This window comes from Phasianus colchicus, chromosome 5, assembly GCF_987193195.1.
Source record: "Phasianus colchicus chromosome 5, bPhaCol1.hap1.1, whole genome shotgun sequence".
NCBI lineage: Eukaryota > Metazoa > Chordata > Aves > Galliformes > Phasianidae > Phasianus > Phasianus colchicus.
In genome coordinates, this window is record NC_143440.1 from 59,866,372 (window position 1) to 59,886,713 (window position 20,342).

At 49.1% G+C, this 20,342-nt stretch overlaps 1 protein-coding gene and 1 long non-coding RNA gene across 12 annotated transcripts in view; both read right to left on the reverse strand.

Moving 5' to 3' along the window:
• Positions 1–1,210: 1,210 nt before the first annotated feature.
• BMP4 (bone morphogenetic protein 4) lies at positions 1,211–4,110 on the reverse strand. 2 transcript variants are annotated; one of them, XM_031602349.2, is made up of 3 exons: positions 3,953–4,110; positions 3,127–3,503; positions 1,211–2,266 (listed from the first exon to the last, which is right to left on the reverse strand). In XM_031602349.2, exons 2-3 carry the CDS (start codon positions 3,494–3,496, stop codon positions 1,422–1,424), a joined length of 1,215 nt encoding a protein of 404 aa, XP_031458209.2. In that variant the 5' UTR covers positions 3,497–3,503; positions 3,953–4,110; the 3' UTR covers positions 1,211–1,421. The 2 variants fall into 2 exon arrangements, with proteins under 2 accessions (XP_031458209.2, XP_089998087.1); XM_090141961.1 differs by lacking the exon at positions 3,953–4,110 and adding an exon at positions 3,631–3,823.
• A 142-nt stretch (positions 4,111–4,252) lies between these two features.
• LOC116234611 (uncharacterized) overlaps positions 4,253–20,342 on the reverse strand; it is a 151,251-nt gene continuing 135,161 nt past the window's right edge. For 7 of the 10 annotated variants that reach the window (XR_016467193.1, XR_016467195.1, XR_016467194.1 and 4 more), the window contains 2 exons: positions 17,168–17,275; positions 4,253–15,081 (listed from right to left, as the gene is read on the reverse strand). This is a non-coding gene — a long non-coding RNA (uncharacterized LOC116234611). The remainder of the gene's footprint in view (positions 15,082–17,167; positions 17,276–20,342) is intronic. The other 3 variants (XR_016467196.1, XR_016467198.1, XR_016467200.1) reach the window with 3 other exon arrangements.

Here is a 20,342-nt window from a genome sequence, read left to right on the forward strand (position 1 = left end):
ATGAGAGTGTCAGCTCCGGGCCGAGGGGGGGCCCGGCAGCGATCACTGCGGCCCCACACACCCTACACACCCCACGAACCCCCACGCAGAGCCATGCAGGGACACCGCAGTGTGGGCAGGCGCAAAGCGCCCACAGCCCCTCCATCAGCGATGCAGTGAGGGGGACAGAGGGGAGCACGGGAGGTTGGAAGGGCGGTTGTTGGGGTGTTTTTGTTGTTTCCAAGAGAACTGCAGGGCCGTGCTGCTTCCCCCCTGGCTCCCATCTCCTCTCTCCACCTGCACTCCTCAGGGAGCCAAAGCTTTTGGCAAGCTTTCCCGGCTGCTTTTTTATTGGTTTCGGCTAAGCCGCCCCTTTCAGAGGGTTGGAGAGCTTCAATCAATTAAAAGAAAAGAAAGAAAGAAAACAAATTTAAAAAAAAATTAAAAAAAAAAAAAATGCATCACCCCCCCCCCCCCCCCCACCTCTGCTGCTGCCCTCCTTTCCATTCTCCCAATGGCTGCAGGGGGTCCGCCCCCCCCCCGTGCCACCACTCCCCCCCAAACAGGCTCTGACCACAGCATCCAAGCCCCCACTGTACCTGTTTGGCTCTGATCCCCTTCCTGCTCGGAAGCAATTTGGGGAGGACGCAGCGCAGGTAGCTATTAGCTAACACATATTTAACTGCTCCAGATATCTTTCGTTTTTTGTTGGGGTTTTTTTTGGCATTGTAATGGGGCGATTTGATCTTCAAAGGCCCCGTGCAAACCTTTGAAGCTTCCCAATCTCCAGTGGGGAGGGGAAAAGAGATTGGGAAGGGAGGGGGAGGGAATGTTAACAGTTTTAAAACCTGGGGAATCCTGAAGATGGACAAAGGGTTTAAAACCCATCGGGTTTAGCATATAGCCCTCAGGTAAACCTTCACCTTCTTTTCAAATGCAATTTTGGTGGGTGGCTTTGCAAACACTGGGGCCAGGTGAGCAAGGTGGGCTCTATTCCCAGCTGACTGTCCAGTGAGGTGCTCCTCAGCACCGGGGCTCCACGGTACCTCGGTGAGAAACAGAGACACCGAGATTGGCAAAGACTATGGGGTGGAGGAGGGGGGGGAAGGGAGAGGGAAAGAAAGGAGGGAGGAAAAGAGGGAAAGGAGAGAGGAGGAGAACAGATACATTCCCTGCTGCGCTCCGGGCCAGCAGCACCCCAAGAGGTGAGACACAAAATGCGTTTACCTTTAAAATAATGACTCATTTTATTTTTTTCTCTTTTAATACGTAGTTATAAATATATTTTGTCAAAATATATGATCATTATTGTCAAAAAACATTTGCACATAAAGTCATAAATAAGGTCAAGGTGAACGTTTAGTTTAGAGGAAGAGTCCAGCTAGAGCAAGCAGTTCTGGGGTGGGACGGGAGGGAGAGAGGAGGGGAGGGGAGGGAAGGGGTCAGCGGCACCCGCACCCCTCCACCACCATCTCCTGGTAGTTTTTCAGCACCACCTTGTCATACTCATCCAGGTAGAGCATGGAGATGGCGCTCAGCTCCGTGGGCACGCAGCAGGCCTTGGGGATGCTGGAGTTGACGGAGTTGACCAACGTCTGCACGATGGCGTGGTTGGTGGAGTTGAGGTGGTCGGCCAGAGGGAAGGGGCAGTCCCCGTGGCAGTAAAACGCCTGGTAGCCCGGGGGGGCCACGATCCAATCGTTCCAACCCACGTCGCTGAAATCCACATAGAGAGCGTGGCGGCGGCAGTTTTTTTTGTTCTTGCGGGAACGTTGGTGCTTGGGGCTGCGGCGGGCCCTGCGGGTCAGCGCGTGGCCTCGCCCGTCGTGCCCGAAAGTGACCAGGAGCGGCCTGAGCTGCGCCCAGTCCCCAGCGTGCCCTTGAGGTAAAGATCGGCTAATCCTGACGTGTTTGCCCTGATGAGTCTGTGCCTGGTGGAGGTGGGTCACCTCGATCACCAGCCCGTGGTTCGGCTGCTTGTCCTTGGTCCACCGGATCACGGCTGGGCTCACATCAAAGGTCTCCCAGCGCGTCACGTTGTGGTGCACCAACCGCGTGTCCAACAGGCGCGTAATGGCCTGCGAGCGCTCCGACAGCGGCTTCATCACTTCGTAAATGTTTATCCGGTGGAAGCCCCTCTCCCACGCCGCGCTCGGCTCCTCCACCTGCTCCCGGTACAGCCGCAGCTCCGCCGACGAGATCACCTCGTTGTCCGGCACGCTGCTGAGGTTGAAGACGAAGCGGATCCGCGGCGCTTCGCTGGGACCCGGGACGCTCTCCAGGTGCTCTGAATGGGTGCAGGGAAGGGGGAAAACGGGACAAAAGAATGAAACGGGAGCGCGTCAGCCTCGGGGCACACAGCCACGGCCCCGGCGCCGTTCCAGCCTGCATTCACCTGCCTGGCTCGATTACCCCGTGCATCCCAACCCGAGTCCGAGCGGTCCCGGTGCCGTGCGCTCTCCCTCCGCACTCTGACCCCTTCCCTACGCCTCTCTCCCACTTCGGAGGAGGTTTTTCCCCTTTTGCTTTCCCCCCTGGGGCTCCGAAGCAGAGGGGAGCACAGAGCTGCCTTGTTACGGGGCGCAGGGGGAGAAAGCGAAGCAAATTCCAAAGCCGTAATGATGCGGCTGGATTAATAATTCAGATTTACTTTGGAAAAGAAACATCCGCTAGGAAACATTTGGATCAGATTACAAGGGCCTATTGAATAAACCTTATAAACACGCAGCTGTAAGTATTAAATTCGAGGAGGGGTTTTTTGGGGGGGAAGTTTTGTGGGTTTTTTTTTTCCTTAAGAGCAAAACCAGGCAGCGATCGCTTTGGAAGTTCAAAAGAAACACTGCGGGGGTGGGCGACCTCCCGCCCTCATTCGCTCCCGCAACGGATGCATTAAATCCACGCGAGCCCAGCAATGATCCCGTGGCACAGGGACCGAGGGACAAAGTCGTCAACGTGCTCCAACACCCTGAAACAGCCACGGGATGCTGGAAAACAGCCCGGCAGCACGCTGTCACCCGCAAACCGCACGCGTCGGGAGCGTTTTTCCTCCCGTAAAAAGCGAAGAGGCGGGCACAAGCCGCTCCTAAACGCATCGGTGAGCTCCCGAGCGCTGCCGGGGCTGGGAATTTCCCTCCTCCCATCACTGACCTTCATGGTGGAAGCTCCTCACGGTGTTGGCCCGGCTGGTCGATCGCTCGGGGTATTGCAGGCTGATCTCCTGGAGGCTCTCCTCCTCTTCTCCGGACTGGAGTCGGTAGAGATCCAGCATGTAACTGGGGATGACGGCTGATTTGCTGGGCTGGGGCCGCCTTCGCAGCCCAAACATCTGCAGCAGAGTCGTTTCGAAACCCCGCAAGAGTTCATGGCTTTGGGCAGAGCGGCGTCCGGATCCGGCTTGTCCCTGAAGCTCTGCGACTTTCTTCCTGCCGGTCTTGGGGATCAGGCTAGCATGGTTGGTACCTCCCAGCAGGACTTGGCATAGTAGGATGACCATCAGCATTCGGTTACCAGGAATCATGGTGTCTCTGGGGTGTAAAAAACGCAACAACAAACGACAAGGAAAGTCAGGATGAGAAGCGAGCCCCCCCCCCACCCCCACCCCTCCTCTCCTCCTCCTCTTCCGAAGAAAGTTGAAAAATACAAAAAAAATACATGGCAAAGCGAGATGAGAAGGAGCCAGCGGGGACAGGACGGCTCCCGGGGCATCGCGGCCGCTGCGGGGCTGCGGGAAGGGGCGCGCGGCGCGGCGGGGCGCGGGGCTGCGGGTTCGAATCCGGCTGAGGGTTCGAATCCCGCTGCGGGACGCGGAGACAAAAATAAAGTTAAAAAAGAAGAAAGCAAGGAAAAAAAAAAAAAAAAAAAAAAAGGAAGGAAATTTTTTTAAAAAGGCAAAAAATTAAAAAAGAATCAAAGAATCGGTATAAAAAAATAATAACTAAAAAGCCAAGGCGAGGAAGAAGAGGGCTGTACTCACTGACAGCAAGCAAGGCATATCAGCACAGTCCATGATTCTGGAGAGCCAGCGCGGACCCAGCGCGCCGAAAGCCTCCGGGGCAGCGGCTGCCGAGCGCCTCCCGCGATCGCCGCCCGGGCGCAGTGCGGCCGCCGCCGCCGCCGGCCCCGGTTTTCTCCCGGCCCCGCAGTCACGTGGAGCCGCTCACCCCCCCTCCTTTCCCCGTCCCCCCCCCGGCCCGGCTCGGCCCGGCCCGCCGCCCCCGGCCCGCCCCCGCCCGGCCCGGCCCGGCCCCGCGGGGGACGGCCCGACCCGCCCCGCCGCCCGCGCCTGGTTCTCCCTCCGGGGAGGGGGGAGGCGGCGGAGCGCTGCGGTCGGGCGGGGAGGGGTCCGCGGGGCTGAGCTCAGGTGGGCGGCACCGTGATGCCACCCCCCCTAACCCCCCCCCTCCGGTTTGGCCCCGCTCAGGTGCATCCCCCGGGACGCGTCCCCGAGGGGCTGCGGTAACCCTGCTCTCTGCCTTCGGTTCCCACCTGCGGTCGGAGTTTTCTCTCCCTTTCCTCGGGAATAAAGCTCATTCCCTCCGAGCCGGGTTCCCTGACCCCACGAGGACGTGTGTCTGCAGTACGGTACCAATAGGGACACCCAAAAGAATGCTTCTTCTCCTGAACCTCATGGTTCAGTCCCAGCATGGCCAAAGGTTTCAATGACGGCCAGATTTGAGGCTGAGTTGAAAGCCCAGGGCTCAAAGCTGTTCCCTAGCAGGGCGTGGGGATGGAGGGGTTGGTCACTGTATCGGCTGGGAGCAATGGGGTGGTCTGCAGAGGGCAGCTCCTGGGGTGGGAGCCCTGATGAAGAGTGGTGGGATGCCACAAGCAGACTGAACAATCCCATGGTACAGAAAGAGAGCTCCTCCAGAGTGTTAAGATATCGTCCCTTTGCCCTCCTGGGTTGGACAAACCACCGCCTACAGATAGAAGAGTTAGTGAGATTAAAGGACCAAAAGACACAGTCAGAGGGTTGGCCACAGGAACTCCTCATAGAATCACAGAGTCATTCAGGTTGGAGAAGACCTCCAAGATCCCCGAGCCCAACCCCAACCACCCCGCCATCCCACTGCCCACATCCCTCAGTGCCACATCTCCATGGCTCTGGGACACCTCCACCCCCACCACTGCTGGGCAGCTGTGCCAGCACCTCACCACTCCTCCAAAGAAGAAATGTTTCCTAATATCCAACCCGAACCTCCCTTGGTGCAACTGAAGGCTCAGTTCACAGATGAACTGTGAGCAGGCTCAGAACTGTGAGCATAACCCTGCATGTTCCCACAAAGCACCGAACTGCCGTGCCCAGGCACACGGCAGGACTGGGGCAGCACTCATCACCTTCCTGACGCTGCCCCACAGCTCACACAACCAGACACGACTTCCTTTAATATTTCACTTTTTCTAGCTCAGGCCTGACCCACGCATTACAAAAGCCTGGGGATGTCACCGAAAGGGCGCACGCAGATAAAAGGCAGTGCTGACACTGTAATATCTCTGAGTTATTCCTATACCACTCCGAGTTTAAAAGAAACATCTGTTAGCAAGGTATTTGGGCTATGAATCCATCACAATTTGTGAAATATTGCCATCGCCATTTCTAATGTATCACACTGTGCGTTATTCTTAACAAGGGAAAACAATTTCTGGAGTAGCTGCTGTGCAACTTTTTAAAGTTAAATAACATTTTCATTGAAAATATCCCCACCTAAAAACAAAGTTTGTGCAAGGGCCTGTACAGCACTGCTCTTAAAACAGACCTCTGGGTTTGGCAGAGCAACCCATCCCTCTGTGTGGGAGCAGCACTCAGCCGTCACCCTTTCCCTGAGGACCTCGCTCAGATTTTGGTAGGATTGGAGGAGCTGGCAATGTTTATCGATGAGGAAATCAGTCCCACAGCATCCAGCGCCTTCACGACGAAGCTGTCCCGTGTCCTCTGCCCAAGGAGGCTGTGGATGCCCCATCCCTGCAGGCATTCAAGGCCAGGCTGGATGTGGCTCTGGGCAGCCTGGGCTGCTGGTTGGCGACCTGCACACAGCAGGGGTTGGAGCTGGATGAGCACTGTGCTCCTCTGCAACCCAGGCCATTCTAGGATGCTATGATAAGAGGGATCCAAAAAGTGACTTATGTAATGCTGGTTAACCATGGCTCTGCACGAGGAGGTGGCCAGCTGGGGACAGCAAGCCCGTGGAGAGCACTGTGGTTTAGGCTCTTGTAGGAGGCAGTGGTGTATTTGAGTAGCTTATTGGTTACTAAGAAGTGTTAGTCATGGGGAAAGCTGTAGTATTTATTCCGTAAAATGTAAATACATAACCCAAACCACAGCGGAATAACCATGGATGGAAATAGTGTAGCATTTACTGAGGGAGCTGAAATGCGTTTCTACAGAAGCTGTATTTCCTTAGCCCCATAGAGAGTAATTCACCTTGAACGTAGCTTCTGCTCCAGCCCGTGGAGTTACACATAGGCTGAACTCGGTCCAGGCACGCTAAATAACTGAGTGTGTTATATATTCCAACCAAAAAAAGTGAATGCCAAAATGGAGCTAAAAATACAAATGTGGAAGGTTTGAAAAGCAAACACTGCTTAATTCAGCGGTAGATACAACATTGTATGTTTTAAAGATCCAGCAAATCAAAAATAGAGAACGTTACGTCTGTGCTCCATATGAGACACACCTCACCACGCATCACATCTCGCGGTGGTGGGGAGAGTGGCTCAGGTTCTTCCCTGTGATCCGGTCCCAGCCGTACTGGGGCAATTCTACCTCTGTGAAAACCTTCCAGGATTGGAAGCAAGACTGCTCGTCTCTGAGCTGAGAACCACTTCATTGGATATTTCAGGTTGGCTCTCAGGAAGCATTTCTTCCAAAAGAGCAGTGCTGCAGTGGCACAGCTGTCCATGGAGTGGTGGGGGCACCGTCCCAGAGCTGTTCCAGAGCCAGGGAGATGTGGCACTGAGAGATGTGGGCAGTGGGCATGGAGAGGTGGGGTGGGGATCTTAAAGGTCTTCTCCAACCTGAATGATTCTGTGATTCATTGGGAACGTCACCTTGCAAAGAACAGCCAGAGGACAGAGGTGAGTTGTGCATGTACAGACCTCAGGTCATGTTTTCTGGTGGTGGTGAGAAGCCCAGGAGCTGGCAGGTCCTGGACCCCTGGTGCCCAGCTCTGCTTGCAGTTATTGTTCTCATTTCAACCCCATGATCTCAGAGTAGCCCAGAAGTATTCCTGATACAATCCCAGCTGCTAACATCTGCTCTGCTTCCTGGTTTCGTGTGCTCAGGACTTAGCAGCAGGCACTGTGGGTGACAGAATCACAGAATCATTCAGGTTGAAAAAGCCTCTGAGATCCCCAGCCCCACCCAGCCCACCATGCCCACCTCCCTCAGTGCCACTCCTGGGACACCTCCAGGGATGGTGACCCCACCACTCCACGGGCAGCTGTGCCACTGCAGCTCTGCTCTTTCCGAAAAGAAATGTTTCCTAATTTCCAGTATTCAGCACCTCTAGAAATGAGGCCAGCTCTGTTTACAAGACAAACTCCTCCACTCATGGCAGCAGTCTGGGAGATGCCTCTGGACTTGGGCAGAGAGAGACCTCCCCAAACCAGTACTTGTACCCTGTGTTATTTTTAGAGCAGCTGCACCTTTTGGGCAAACAACCTGCCTTGGGAAAAGAAAGAAAAAATCAACCCCCCCCTGAAAAAAACACCCTTGTCTCATCAGATTTGTGCTTGAGCAGAAACAAGCCTAAAGCCGTAAATAAGTAAATAAAGTTATGTCAGAGAAGTTGTAATGACATGAATTACAGGAAGGGATGCCCATAAGTGTGCTAAGATCGACTCCCTCCTACCCCTTCCTTTCAAATGCCTAAGCTGGTCCATTAAAGCAAAGACACTGAACAAACAACTCCGAGGGATTACATTTTCCAAAGCAGCTCCTCTCTGAAGAGCCTGAACGCAGCCGATGGAAACAAGCACAGCTGCTCCAGTGGTGAAGGGAACAGCTTTTATTGCCACACTGAGATTTTTGTTATTGCTCTGAATGCTTCAGAGCTGGCCTGTCCCACCAGTGCTTCCTGCCTTTTCTTGAGAAGAGAAAGCCAGACCTCTCCTGGAACACAGGATCAGGCCCAGCTTGGAGTTCACTCCAGCTTTACTTTCCTCTATTCTTAAGTTTTAAGGCTGATTTTTATCGTTTTGCAAAGTCCACAAAAAGGACGACTATCCCATGCAGGGAGAACATTCAGACTGAGCAAACCTGGGAATTTCACCCCTTACTTTTTGTACATGCATCGTCCATCTGCTCCAGTTACAATTCAAGGCCCCTTCAGTTCAGTGCTGTCCCTGCTGACATTCTTGGGCAGTGCATGGAAACTAGGAGGCCTGGGTCCTGGGGAAGTGCTTCAGCAATACAAATCACAAAATAAAGCTAAAGCCATCTTAATGGTATGTTATGGAAAGTCTCCTGACTTGTGCTACAAACACAGGTTGCCTGGAGAGGCAGTGGATGCCCCATCCCTGCAGACACACAAAGGCAGGCTGGATGGGGCTCTGAGCACTGATGGAGGTGTGGGTGTCCCTGTGCACTGCAGAGGAGTTGAACATGATGACCTTTAAGGGCCCCTTCCAACTCCAACAATGCTAGGAATCTGTGACTGAAGCCATGCATTACAGAATCATTTGTACAGTGATTGGTTTTCTTGATCACTGTTACAAGAGGAATATCCATATTCTCATGCACGTTCTGGAAATAATCATTGCTTTTAGCCTACGTTTGCTTCCCATTCGATCAAAGCCTCATCCTTGAGATGTGAGAGGGACCTCCAGAAGGTGAGGAATGTATTCACAGAATCATACAATCACTAAGGTTGGAAAAGACCTCCAAGGTGATCTTTGAGGTCCAACTGCCAACCCATCACCACCAAAGACCATCCAGTTCCAGCCCCCATACCACAGGCAGGGTTGCCATAAACTACACAGACACCAGATGAGGCTGCCCAGGGCCACCCAACCTGGCCTTGAACACCTCCAGGGATGAGCATCCACAAGACCATCGTTCTCCTAAGGAACACCGTAAGGCCATAAGAGATGAAGGCTCATTTCAGATTGCTTGAGCCACAAATACGTTTTGAGAACACCGCAATGCTGGCATCTCCCTCAGCATCCACACCACTTCGGTGTCACCAGCACTGATATTAATGATCAATTAATTATAGCTTTAATGATTTCAAATGCTAGCACAAGGCATAAATAAGCAGAGCAGGACAACTGCTGCAAAAGTAATTCTAGGAGGACGTGCTTGAATTTGCTAGGTGAGTTTGCTCTGAGCACGTTCTATTTGGTTTTCAGCAGCAGCAGAGGAGTTTAGCAGTGAGCATTATCATAAGTGCCTGGAAATGTCAGCACAGCTATGAATTTCAGACTCATGACTGTGAATGTCCTCTCCTGAAATCAGAGAGGAGAAATCCTTTTAGGGATTCCCATCTGACTGGAGGTGGAGAACAAGGGCATGGCTTGTGGCTTCCATCTCCAGCCACGGGAGGCTGGTGGGGCTCATTTGCACCACCTGCCAGGTGACTAAGTGCTCACCATGAGCAGACCAAGGGCCATTCATAGAAAGTTCTCATCAAATAGGCCTACATAGTGAATGAGAGCATCAGCTTCCCACAGACATGTGACGAGAAAAATCACTTCAGGAAGAAAGGCTGCTTCTCCACAGGCATCTAAATGAGGCTGCAGGTTATATTGGCTCTGGTAGTTCTGTCCTACTTCAACTCAGTATCCCACGTACTTTTATAGCCCTGCATGTGTATATAAACACACACGAACACATAAACACAAATCCATCACACTTGGCTAAAACATGCTAAGTGCAGTAAGGTCTTCACTAGGGACCTCAGTGGCTTACTCTAGTGCAAAGCAATCCATGTTAGTGCAACATGTTTGTCAGGACAACACAGTTCACTCCAAGGACCCTACAAGTTTAGTCCTTCTGAGACAGGTAGATGGGAAGGAAGGAGCTAGAAGTACTTCCAGTCCTTCCTGACGATAACTTTTTAGCAGGACCTACATCACTGCAGTGCAACAAGACCATTTTATTATTGATGAAGTGAGCTAAGGAGTGAGGTGTTCTCCGGGTTTATTTTCGAGGTAGAGGTGTTCTTACTTACTGCTCTGTCCTCTTTGGCTCTGAGACGACACCCGTAAGCAGAATCAAAGCCCACCACATTCTCTCCTAAAAATCTATTCCCCAAAAGCACCCGAGCAGGAGCAGAACCTGTGTCAACGTCAGCAAGGCATGGTTTCATTTTTGGCTTTTTCTTCCCTAAGCAATTACCTGTTTCCCCCTTCTGCTTCCATCACACACAGACGTTGACTCAGCAGCCTAAAGCTGGGAAGTTCAAAGGCAAGAGGTTCTGGGCCATGCTGCAAGTGCTGGCGTGCCTAGAGGAAGGCAGGTCTGATGATGCAGGAGTTGATTTGGACTTCAGAAGGTCTAGGTTCAGCTTTGTGGCTCTGTGACACCACAAGCCTACTTTATCCAAGTGGCTAATTATATGCTTAACTGTGAAGGGTGATTAAAAAAAAATGAGGAAAGGAGAAGATTAGAATTAAAGGCATGTCAGAGTCTCCATCTGGGTAGGAGAGCACTTTGAAGCATCCTCAGAAATGAAGCAAAACCACACGTCAGTTCTGAACAAGACATAGAATCACTGAATGGCTCAGGTTGGAAGGGACCTTAAAGATCACCTCCAGGGATCCATCCCTCCTGCTGTGGGCTGCTTGCCACCCAATAGATCAGTGCCACCCAGTGCCACAACCAGCCCAGCACACAGAAGGCTCTCACAGCATTTTAGTCAAGCTCCCGTCCCTGTGAGAACACCAGGAGAGCTACGTGACACAGGACTGTTGTGTAAGCTCTTGTTTATGGCCCATGAAACAACAGTTTTGCTGCTATCAGGGTATGCACTGCCCCATACACCATCACAGAGGGACATCCTCACCACTCAGCGCCTGAAGAATGACCGGGGTTGGCTCTCCTTGTGTCGCACTGGCTTGAGAAGAAGAGCAGAAGGGAGACATTGCTGGGAGACGGAAGCAAAATCTTCCCTGTAAGAAAGAAGCAAAAGTGAACATGCCTGGAAAGGAGGAACTAAACACACTGTTGTCTGAGGTGGGTTTCCAGCATTTTCCAGAGATGGGTAGCCACACGGCCCATGGACTGAAGGGAGGCCAACTCCTTGACCTGCAGGTCTGTGCTCTCTGGTACCTTATCCAAACGATGTGGGCAAACCAGAGCTGTATGTGTGTACCGTGTGTGTCTGATCCCACAGGCAAACCAGGCTTCTTAATCAGGGCCATTTGCAAGGTCTACTTGTTCTATTTTTAAAATACCAGTACCTAGACAGCTCACGGAGAAATAAAACTGGGGGACTGTTCCAGGAAAAGAGAGAAGAAAGACATTTAGGAGAGCTATCTAAAATTCAGTTTGAAGAAGGAATAAAAACTGCAAACATCCCATGTCTCTGCCTTACAAATGAAGGGACCCAGGGAGGGAGGGGCTGCACACCCACCTGGGCACAAGGGTTTGCAGCCAGATCCCCGAGGAGAAGCAGGAGAGAAAAGTGATATGGGAAATAAGTGAAAACCAAGAAGGCGAATTCAGGCTGGGCAGAGGGCCAAAGCAAGGCCAAGTGCAATTCTAGAAAATGGGAGCGAAGCCAAAGGCACCAAGGTGTCACAACAGCTTGTGCTGCTCTGCAAAGACAGCTCTGAGCGATGCAGCCGGCAGGTGCACAGCATCACAGACCTGCAAGGATGCAGGCTTCGAGCTCGGGTGTTGAACAGAAGGCTTAAGATAAGAGTTTAAAGCAGCATTTTCCATTTGTGTTGTGCCCACACTCGGTGTGACACTCATACTTCACAGCACCAGCCACCTGGGCACACTGGTGCAGCACTTTGAGTCACAAAAGGCAGAACAATGCAGCTGCAGCAATTTCCCCGAGGATCTCTTCGGTCTCACCCCACATTCCTGCTCATCCCACGTCTGCCCTGCTGACTGCTGCCTCTTCCCACCTCTGTGCACGTCCCTGAGGAGGCGCAGAGGCAAAGCGGGGCAGGGGGTTGTGCTGCATCCATTTCGGAGCAGGCCGAGCATGGCAAGGATGCATGGGGCTGAGTGGGTTTGGGACTTGAAGGACTCCAAGGAGGAAATTAAGTGGATTAAGACACATGGTTGGAGAACGGAGGATAAAATGAAGAAGTGAAGAGAGTTTAGAGTTTAGTGTTGACTTGAGGCAGGGACAGTGGATCCAAATGCTGATCCGAATCACAAAACAGCAGTGACTCCTTTTTTCAGAGGTTCCCCTGTTGGCAAGCCACCAAGAGCCCCAAATGAGGCAACCACAGAGGAGGAACCATGAAACAGAAGGCATGACTGGATCACCTTCATCATAGCTTCTGGTGGGGAAGCATGTTTGAAGCAGATGTCTGGAGGTATTTACAGTGTTGAGAATGGCTGCAGCCTGCAGGCAACAGAACAGTCACCAGAAAACTGGAGACCTAACTGGTCTGTGCTTGCAGGAGCACAGCTCTGCTCTCTCAGAGGTAGCTCCCAATCCACTCAACATTCTTCAGGACGCAGAGAATTTATCTCGCTGAGCAGCATCCACACAGGCTCATTCTGCCCTGCTGGGCAAAAACTCCTTTCTCCCCAAAAAGCAAAACTCCAAGTCCAGCCTGCAAACAAAACAAAACAAAAGAAAACAAAACAGAACAACCGACCACAGGCAGCGGACGAAACTCCAAAAGCATTTTTAAAAATAAAATAAATAACTAAAAGCTGAGCTCTGGGCTCAGTGCTGTTGCTGCATTCCCATAGTCCTGGCTCTACCCAGCTACAGAGACCCCAGAGCACTTGGCCTTCACGGGGCGAGCAGCTCCGTGCCTCCCATGGCAGAGGGCACACATGGTGATGTGGCTCACGTTACTGAGCAGGATCGGATGATAGGTGCAGATCCACGATGCCGAGCAGCAGGCACAGCTGGTCAGCAGCCCACAGGTCAGTCCTTTCCCTCTGTCTGAAAGTCCACCCCCACCTTTCTGCTCTGAAGTAAGAAGAGGCCCTTCCTTCTCCGAAGGCTCTTGTTGCTGCCAGGCGTTGCGCAGCTCTGCGTGGACATGATTACAGCACAGGGCATCAGTGCAGTATGTTTCAGCTCATATACACTTGTTACAACCAGGACTGTTGTAAAATGGTTGTTTTGACTGTACCATAAGAAACGAGCAGTAAATCCAGCAAAAATCCCTGCCCCACAGTCCACAGCCTTGGGAAATGCACTGTCATCCTTTGCTCCCTTTGTAGGCCGGGAGATTTTCTCCACGTAATTTTATGCTGCTCAGACACCTGATGACCCAAGTGGTCCCAGGAAAGGGGAATTGGCTTCCTCTTTAAAAAGCCTGCTGTTTATTTGCAATTTAGCTTACCTGACTTGTTTAAAGCGTTATCAGAGTGCGCCCATCTACTTTCTTTTATTCGTTTTCACCTGATATCCAAGATTTGCTTGAATTGAGAATGCCTAAAGCCTCAGGCGTGTTCCTGGGTGTTCTCAAGTCTTAAATGCCACTGCTTAAAGAGTTAAAGATCTAGATGGCTGCACTAAGAGGATGATAAACTAATCACTCAGTCACTGCTGGTGAGCCTGGTGTCATTTACTGAAACAAGGAATGCATTTAAAAATGTAAAAGAAACTGCATGCGGCGCAAAAGCCAAAGATGGTTGTTAGATTGTAAAGGTTTACTTTGGAGAAAGTCCTCAGTTTAATTACTTACATTTAAACAACAGAAGTATTTTTCCACTCATTGAAGAATTGAACGTTTTCCTTTCAAGTCAATGTGATTTTTTTTTAATGGGACTCAGGGCAGCAGATTACATTCAGGGGACTACAGAAATATAAGAAAAGGACTGGGGAGAAAAAACTAAATCTTCTAGGGGCAAGTAAGAGATGTGTCCTATCATCATAATCATAGGAAAAGCAGATATAGAAATTATAGTACTTTGACTGCACATTTCCCCATTGATTTGTATCTTCTAGTTCTGTGAAATGGTGTGATAGAAAAGCACGGCTCTCAGCACTCAACAGAAATAGTTTTCTCTTTATGTAAAAGCCAGGCTCTGTTTTGGTGTTAGAAGAAGGAAATGCTTCAAATCATTTTCCTTGCAGTCTCTGAACTGTGAAGGAAATGAAAGGGTCCAACGCTTTGTTTTTGCATTTTAGGATTTGGAAGACTCCGGAGTTTTTTTAATCTGGCCCTATTCCTATCAAATATGACTAAAACATCAAAGGAATTTTGTAGGGCTCACCCAGTCAGCTAAGCTGCCAATAATATCACTTTTGTATCTTTGGTTCTTATATCAGAACATTACAACTCCAGAGTGCCTTCGGGACTGTGCTTTTCCACCACACCAAATCACAGAGCTACAGTCAGTGGATACCATCAGAAGTTCATCACTGATGAGGAATTAAGGCCTGGAGTGATAGAGGATATTCCTCCAAAGTAAAACAAAGGTGTGCCCATAGCTCTTCTCTGCAGATCAGTGTCAGTTTGACCTAGCAAACATAGGCAGTCATAGTAATATGGGTTTTGCACATCCTTACAGTTTAGCAGCTCTTCAGAGACTCTGGATACGTGCTCTGATATAGCTACAGCAGACCAGTCGGTGTCAGTTTGACCTAGGAAACACAAGTAATAACAGAAAATGAAGCAATATCCGCTTAGCAAGTGCTAATTGCTTACCAGCTCTCCAGGGACTAGGTGGGCACTCTGCTTGCTGGCTTGAGCAAAGCTCGTCCCACAGCTCTGGTATTGCAACCCAAATTTCTTCCTCTTGGGAGGCAGAACACACATGTGACCACCAGGACATGCCTGACAAGCTGCCCAGGATCCCTTCCCTGCTGGGTGACGGCCGATGGCTCAGGTGGTTCTGCTGGCAGAGGGGACAGTCTCTGTAGAAGTAAGGAGGGCTTCAGCCAGAGCCATGGGATCAAAATTCACGTGCAAATCCAGCTGATCAAATGGAGAAATCTACAGCATCCTCATGTCCTGAAATGAACATTGAAAATGCATCAAATTGCTCTTGAAAGGCGGCTATTTCCCTGCATGCCTAAAAGGGGAAGCTAAATGAGTAACTCAGGTGTTGCTGTCTACACTTAAAGATCTGAAGGCAAAAAAGATGAATGCTATTCAAAGGAACCTGCTGTTCCTGTTGTATAAACTTTTCCCTCTACAAATAGACTGCATTCACCCTAGGAACTGTCTCACATGCCTCACTGCACTCCATGAAAGGAAGAGAGCAAACACTTTAAGATCAGTGGGATCGAGTAATGGTTCTACTGGTAAGAAATGGGAAACTTGAAATACACTCGCAGTTCAACACAGCACAATCTCTACTGCAAACTATTTCTCCCCCATCTTTGTATGCATGTATTTTAAGAGTTGAAAAACTGCTGCTCTAGTACTTCTCAGCAGCTAATAAAAACCCTTGTTAGTAACATCTGGATACAAGATAAGGAAACCTTGCAAAGAAACACAAGGCATTCAACAAGTTTCTGCAGTGGGTTCATCACCAGTCCTCTGAGGACTCTGCTCTGATGTCCACTGAGGTGTTGGGGTGTTTTTCCATTGACTTCATTGGGCTCTGAACCAAGACCCAAGCCTCCCTGCTGTGTTTTGGACATTTATTTGTGTTTGATCTGTAATAAGATCTTTCATTTCTCTTATTTCTGTAAAAACAAATAAAGCCACAGAACAGGAAAGCAACTAAACACATGCTTATCTTTGAGCATATCCCTAAACCCGTTCACTTCAAGCCCTTAAATCCTATGAACCCCTGAGAGAGAAAAGTACACACTGAAAATTAAACATGTGCTCAGGGTGTTTGCTAATTAATGATGGCCCTGTGTCTTACAGGGCCCTAAGCACATATTAAAGCATTTGAGGTTTTAGGGTCAGTATGGGAGAAATTCCATGGAAGCCACCTCAGAAGTACAGCTTTCGGTGTTGTATCTAACACTGTAAGCCTGTCTGTATGAAAGGTGAATCTGATCTAGCAGTGATTCTGTTACGGTACCGTTTGTAACCAGCTACAGGAAGTGGAGTTTCTTAGTTGTAAAAACAAGAATTTCTAAAACCAGAATCTTTTATTGGCTATTGCTGCAAAACAGCTCCATCATGATGAGCAAACTCATCACAGCAAAACTCCTTTTGCAATATATGTGCTTACTGGCATCTCATGAGCAAATGTGTCTTGCTTCAGACAAAATATTGTCTCTGGCCTCCTCCACTTTGCTTAGAGGAAGCACTCATGCATCCTCTCGAGTCTGGCTGTTGGAAGATAAGGGAGCCTTCACCATCGGATCGGACAGAAAAAGGAAGATCATTCCCAGTAATCTGCAAGGAGCAAAAAGCATTTTTTCTTCGCCACACCTTGTTTATTTTGGACCTTTGCTAAAGAATTTTGGAACTCTCAGCCCACAGATAGGGCCTCAAATTTAACAACTCTGACAGGTCAAATCAATGTTGTCTCTGATGAGAGAACATTTGGGAAGTCTCCTTGCAGAACAGGCCTTTCCATACAGTTCTGCCTGAGAACTACTTCCACTTTCTACTGAGCACTTTGCATTCACATGGGGACCACATGCAGCTGACATCCCACCTTGTGCCTTTATAGCATCTCCCGTGCGAGGACCAAGACTTGTCCTTCTCCGTTTCTTTTTCTTGTAATACATCCTCCTAAACTTCTTTTTCAAAGTCCATCATTGCACTCCACTTTAAGATGCTCTTGGCCCCCCAGCTCTCTCTATAAAATTTTATTCTGCCCCACGTTTATAGGTTCATTGTTCTGCAGGCTGAACAATGAGGCTATGTTTTCACGTCCATTACCAAGGAATCTTGATGAGATATTAGCACACACAAATCAAGTTAGCCAAAGCACAAAGTCTGATGCTCCTGCTGGCTTGGCTATTTATACAGGCCAAGGAAAGAAAGACAGGTGATATCTAAACCCAGCATAAAGCCTTCAGAATACATAAATAAATAAATAAATAATGAGTGAGTGAGTGAGTGCTTCACATCATATTGCTGCAGTGTCTTTGATCTTAATCTGGATTTACGACAGCTTCACACTTACCTTTGAGTAAAAGGCTGAGTCAATGCATTGCCCATTGAATGCCCCAAGAACAAAAGGATGCTGTGGGCTTTGCTTGCCTGGAAGCATTAGTCCTCCACAATCCAGGATCTAGAAAAATACACAAAATAGCTTTCAGCCCAGCCCATGCTACTTTGGAGGACAAAGAGGAGCATAAGCACAGGAAACTTTTTATGGATCCTTTCACAGCCCCCAGTCTTCACATTAACGGCAATAGTCTCCATAGCTCCTTGATTCTTCAGTGCCAAAGACTCAGCCCATGGGACGCCACAAAAAGAGGAAATTTTCTGAAGAAGTAAGAGTGATGATCCAGTTTTAAATTGCCCTTGGGGACAGCCTACACAACTTGTTGGAGAACAAACGCTGATATCACTGCAGGCAAGCAGATTTTAGAAAATCTGTGTGATGGACATACAGTACAACTCAACATTCCCTCACTCTGGTATCCTTCCCAATACTTTTCCACAGGCTGCTTTCCATATAGACTGTGGTAATGGTATATTGTCTTCCTTCTGGTGGCAGATATGGTGTAGATTTTCCCAAGGAAACTTAGGGAAAGAAAATGTGTTCAATATATTTCCAAATCCCAAAGAAGAATGGATGGCTGTACTCTGAACAGACCTCCGAAAATTCACTTCTTTCACCACCAGATTCCTGTTCCCAATGCTAACGCTAACCTCTCTGTTTCCCTTCCTTTCTACACAAGATTGATTCACAGAACTTGATTTAAAGGATGTTTATTTCCATAACAAAAATGATCAGGGGTCTAGAAAACATGACCTATGAGGAAAGATTGAAAGAATTGGGTTTGTTTAGTCTAGAGAAGAAAAGACCGAGGGGGAGACATGATAACAGCCTTCAACTATGTAAAAGGTTGTTGCAGATAGGAAGGTAATAAATTGTTCTCTGCGTCCACTGGGTATAACACAAGAAATAATGGGTTTAAATTGCAGCAAGGAGGAATTAGGTCAAGCATTAGACAAGTTTCCTAAGAGGAAGGACAGGTGAGCACTGGAGTAAATTAGTCAGGGAGCTGCAGACCCTGTCACTGTTGAGACAAAGGTTTGCCAGGAATGGTTCAGACCTTGGCGTAGGGGGGATGGATCATCTCCCAAGGTCTCCCACTAGGATGTATTTGCACCAGTCAATGTCATCACGAGTACCCACAGCACAGAAAGAAAAAATCCTTCTCGAGCACTCCCAAAGATTCTTACTCTCGGTTTTATCTATAGCAGCAGTGTATTTGAAGGCATCCACCCTTATTTCTACCTAGACAATTAATTAAACAATGATTGTTACATACTTATCCCCCTGTTTTCCTCTCGTGGTTCATGCTATAAGATGGCATTTCTCCATCTACGCGGTGGCTTTTCTCCAGATAAGAGATGCAGGACTCCCACACAAGCAGCTGCTGTCCTGTCTGGAAGTGATGCCCGTCAGCATCAGCCGTGCCTGACCAAGGCCCTTTCACAGAATCACAGAATGGCCAGGGTTGGAAGTGACCTCAAGGACGATGAAGCTCCAACTGCCCTGCCACATGCAGGGCCACCAACCTCCTCATTTAATGCTAGCCCAGGCTGCCCAGGGCCCCATCCAACCTGGCCCTGAACACCTCCAGGGATGGACGGGGCATCCACAGCCTCTCTGGGCAGCTGTTCCAGCACCTCACCACTCTCTCTGTAAAGAATTTCCCCCTGATGTCCAACCTAAATCTCCCCTCCCTCAACTTCAAACCATTTCCCCTTGTCCTGCTGTTATCTACCCTTTCAAAGAGTTGATTCCCCTCCCCTCTGTAGGCTCCCTTTAGGTATTGAAATGCTGCAATGAGGTCACACCAGTTTCAGAACCCTGGGCCTACACATCACAGCTCTGCACTGCTCACAACAAGAGTTTTGCTGGAAACCCATAGAAGTACAGCACTCACAGAGCCTGAGCTGACAGCCAACCTTGTCAGACAGGGCTCCTCTCCTCCCCGACCCCACAGCACGTGCCAGTCCAACCAGTTCACTCCCAGTGCAAAGGACAATGGAATTGCTTTTAAAAAACGCATCACAACTTCCTGCCATTGCAGGCAGCCCCTTGCTATAAAAGCCATTTGGCCTCTCAGCAATGCAGGCAATATTCAATAAAAACAATGGGACATTTCTCAGTGCTCGATGGTTCAAGACAATCATCCTCGTAGATACACAGCTAGAGAAACAAAAACCCCATCTATCTCACCAGTGAAGAAAACACAAATATAACCATTCAGTGGTGAAACTAATCTGCTCCATATATCCTCCAGTAAGCCATGATTTCAGTTTCTTGCCAAGATTGCAGTTTCTTTTCAGGTGACATTAGAACTACCTTACCCACGGTTGGTTTCTTACTTGAGGAAAACCACAACTATCCCATTCACCAGGAAACACCATTTTGGTGTGTTCAAGCCTAAATGTTTACTTTTTTAAAGTCTGGTGGCAGATTTCCACCAACAAGAAGGAAAAATATCAGTAGAATTCAAGGATATTTGGGTAAATCTTGTTTAAATGCTCTGATTTCTCATGTGAAATAAAGTTAACATAACTGTGGTGCTTTAGCTGAAAAGTAACCTATGCACACACACTGCACGTACACGTGCAAAAACCAAAAGTAAGAGAAACTTTTTTTCTGGCCAAGGAAACAGATAGTATGGTACCAGGATATATATACAAATATATTTAAGAGAACTTCTTGGATCTTTATTTCATGCTGTTAAGCAGATGCAGACTTTAATGGCACACAACATCTCACCACAAGTCTTCCTCCTTCAGGTTTCCAGATCAGGTTCCTACAAAGAAGCAGTGATTCCTACAGGTCCTGGTCTGATAACAGGGTTTGTCTCCCTCTGCTGGTGCTGTTTTAGCTTTTAGTGTCTTGAGTGGCTGGAAAACATTAATAATATTTTCTAAAATACCTGAGAATTCCAGGAGACATTCCTCACTTAGTTCTCTAATTCTCATCAGTCAGATCAAGTGCTGGCTGAAGGGCCAGGTGTGATTAAATAAAATCCCACTGATACGTTGATGCTGACCAGGAACTGCTATTTCCCTCCTTGCACTTGCTTAAGATTCTTTGTTTGCAACTGCTTAACCTCCTTTCTGAATCAGAGCTACCAGGGAGGCTAATGGGGCTGTACCCC

Excerpts from the sequence above, each read along its gene's own strand:
- BMP4 (XM_031602349.2), bottom strand. The coding sequence starts at position 3,496 with ATGATTCCTGGTAACCGAATGCTGATGGTCATCCTACTATGCCAAGTC. Across the intron at positions 2,267-3,126 it reads GAGGAGCTTCCACCATGAAG|AGCACCTGGAGAGCGTCCCG; the intron begins GTCAGTGATGGG and ends GCACCCATTCAG.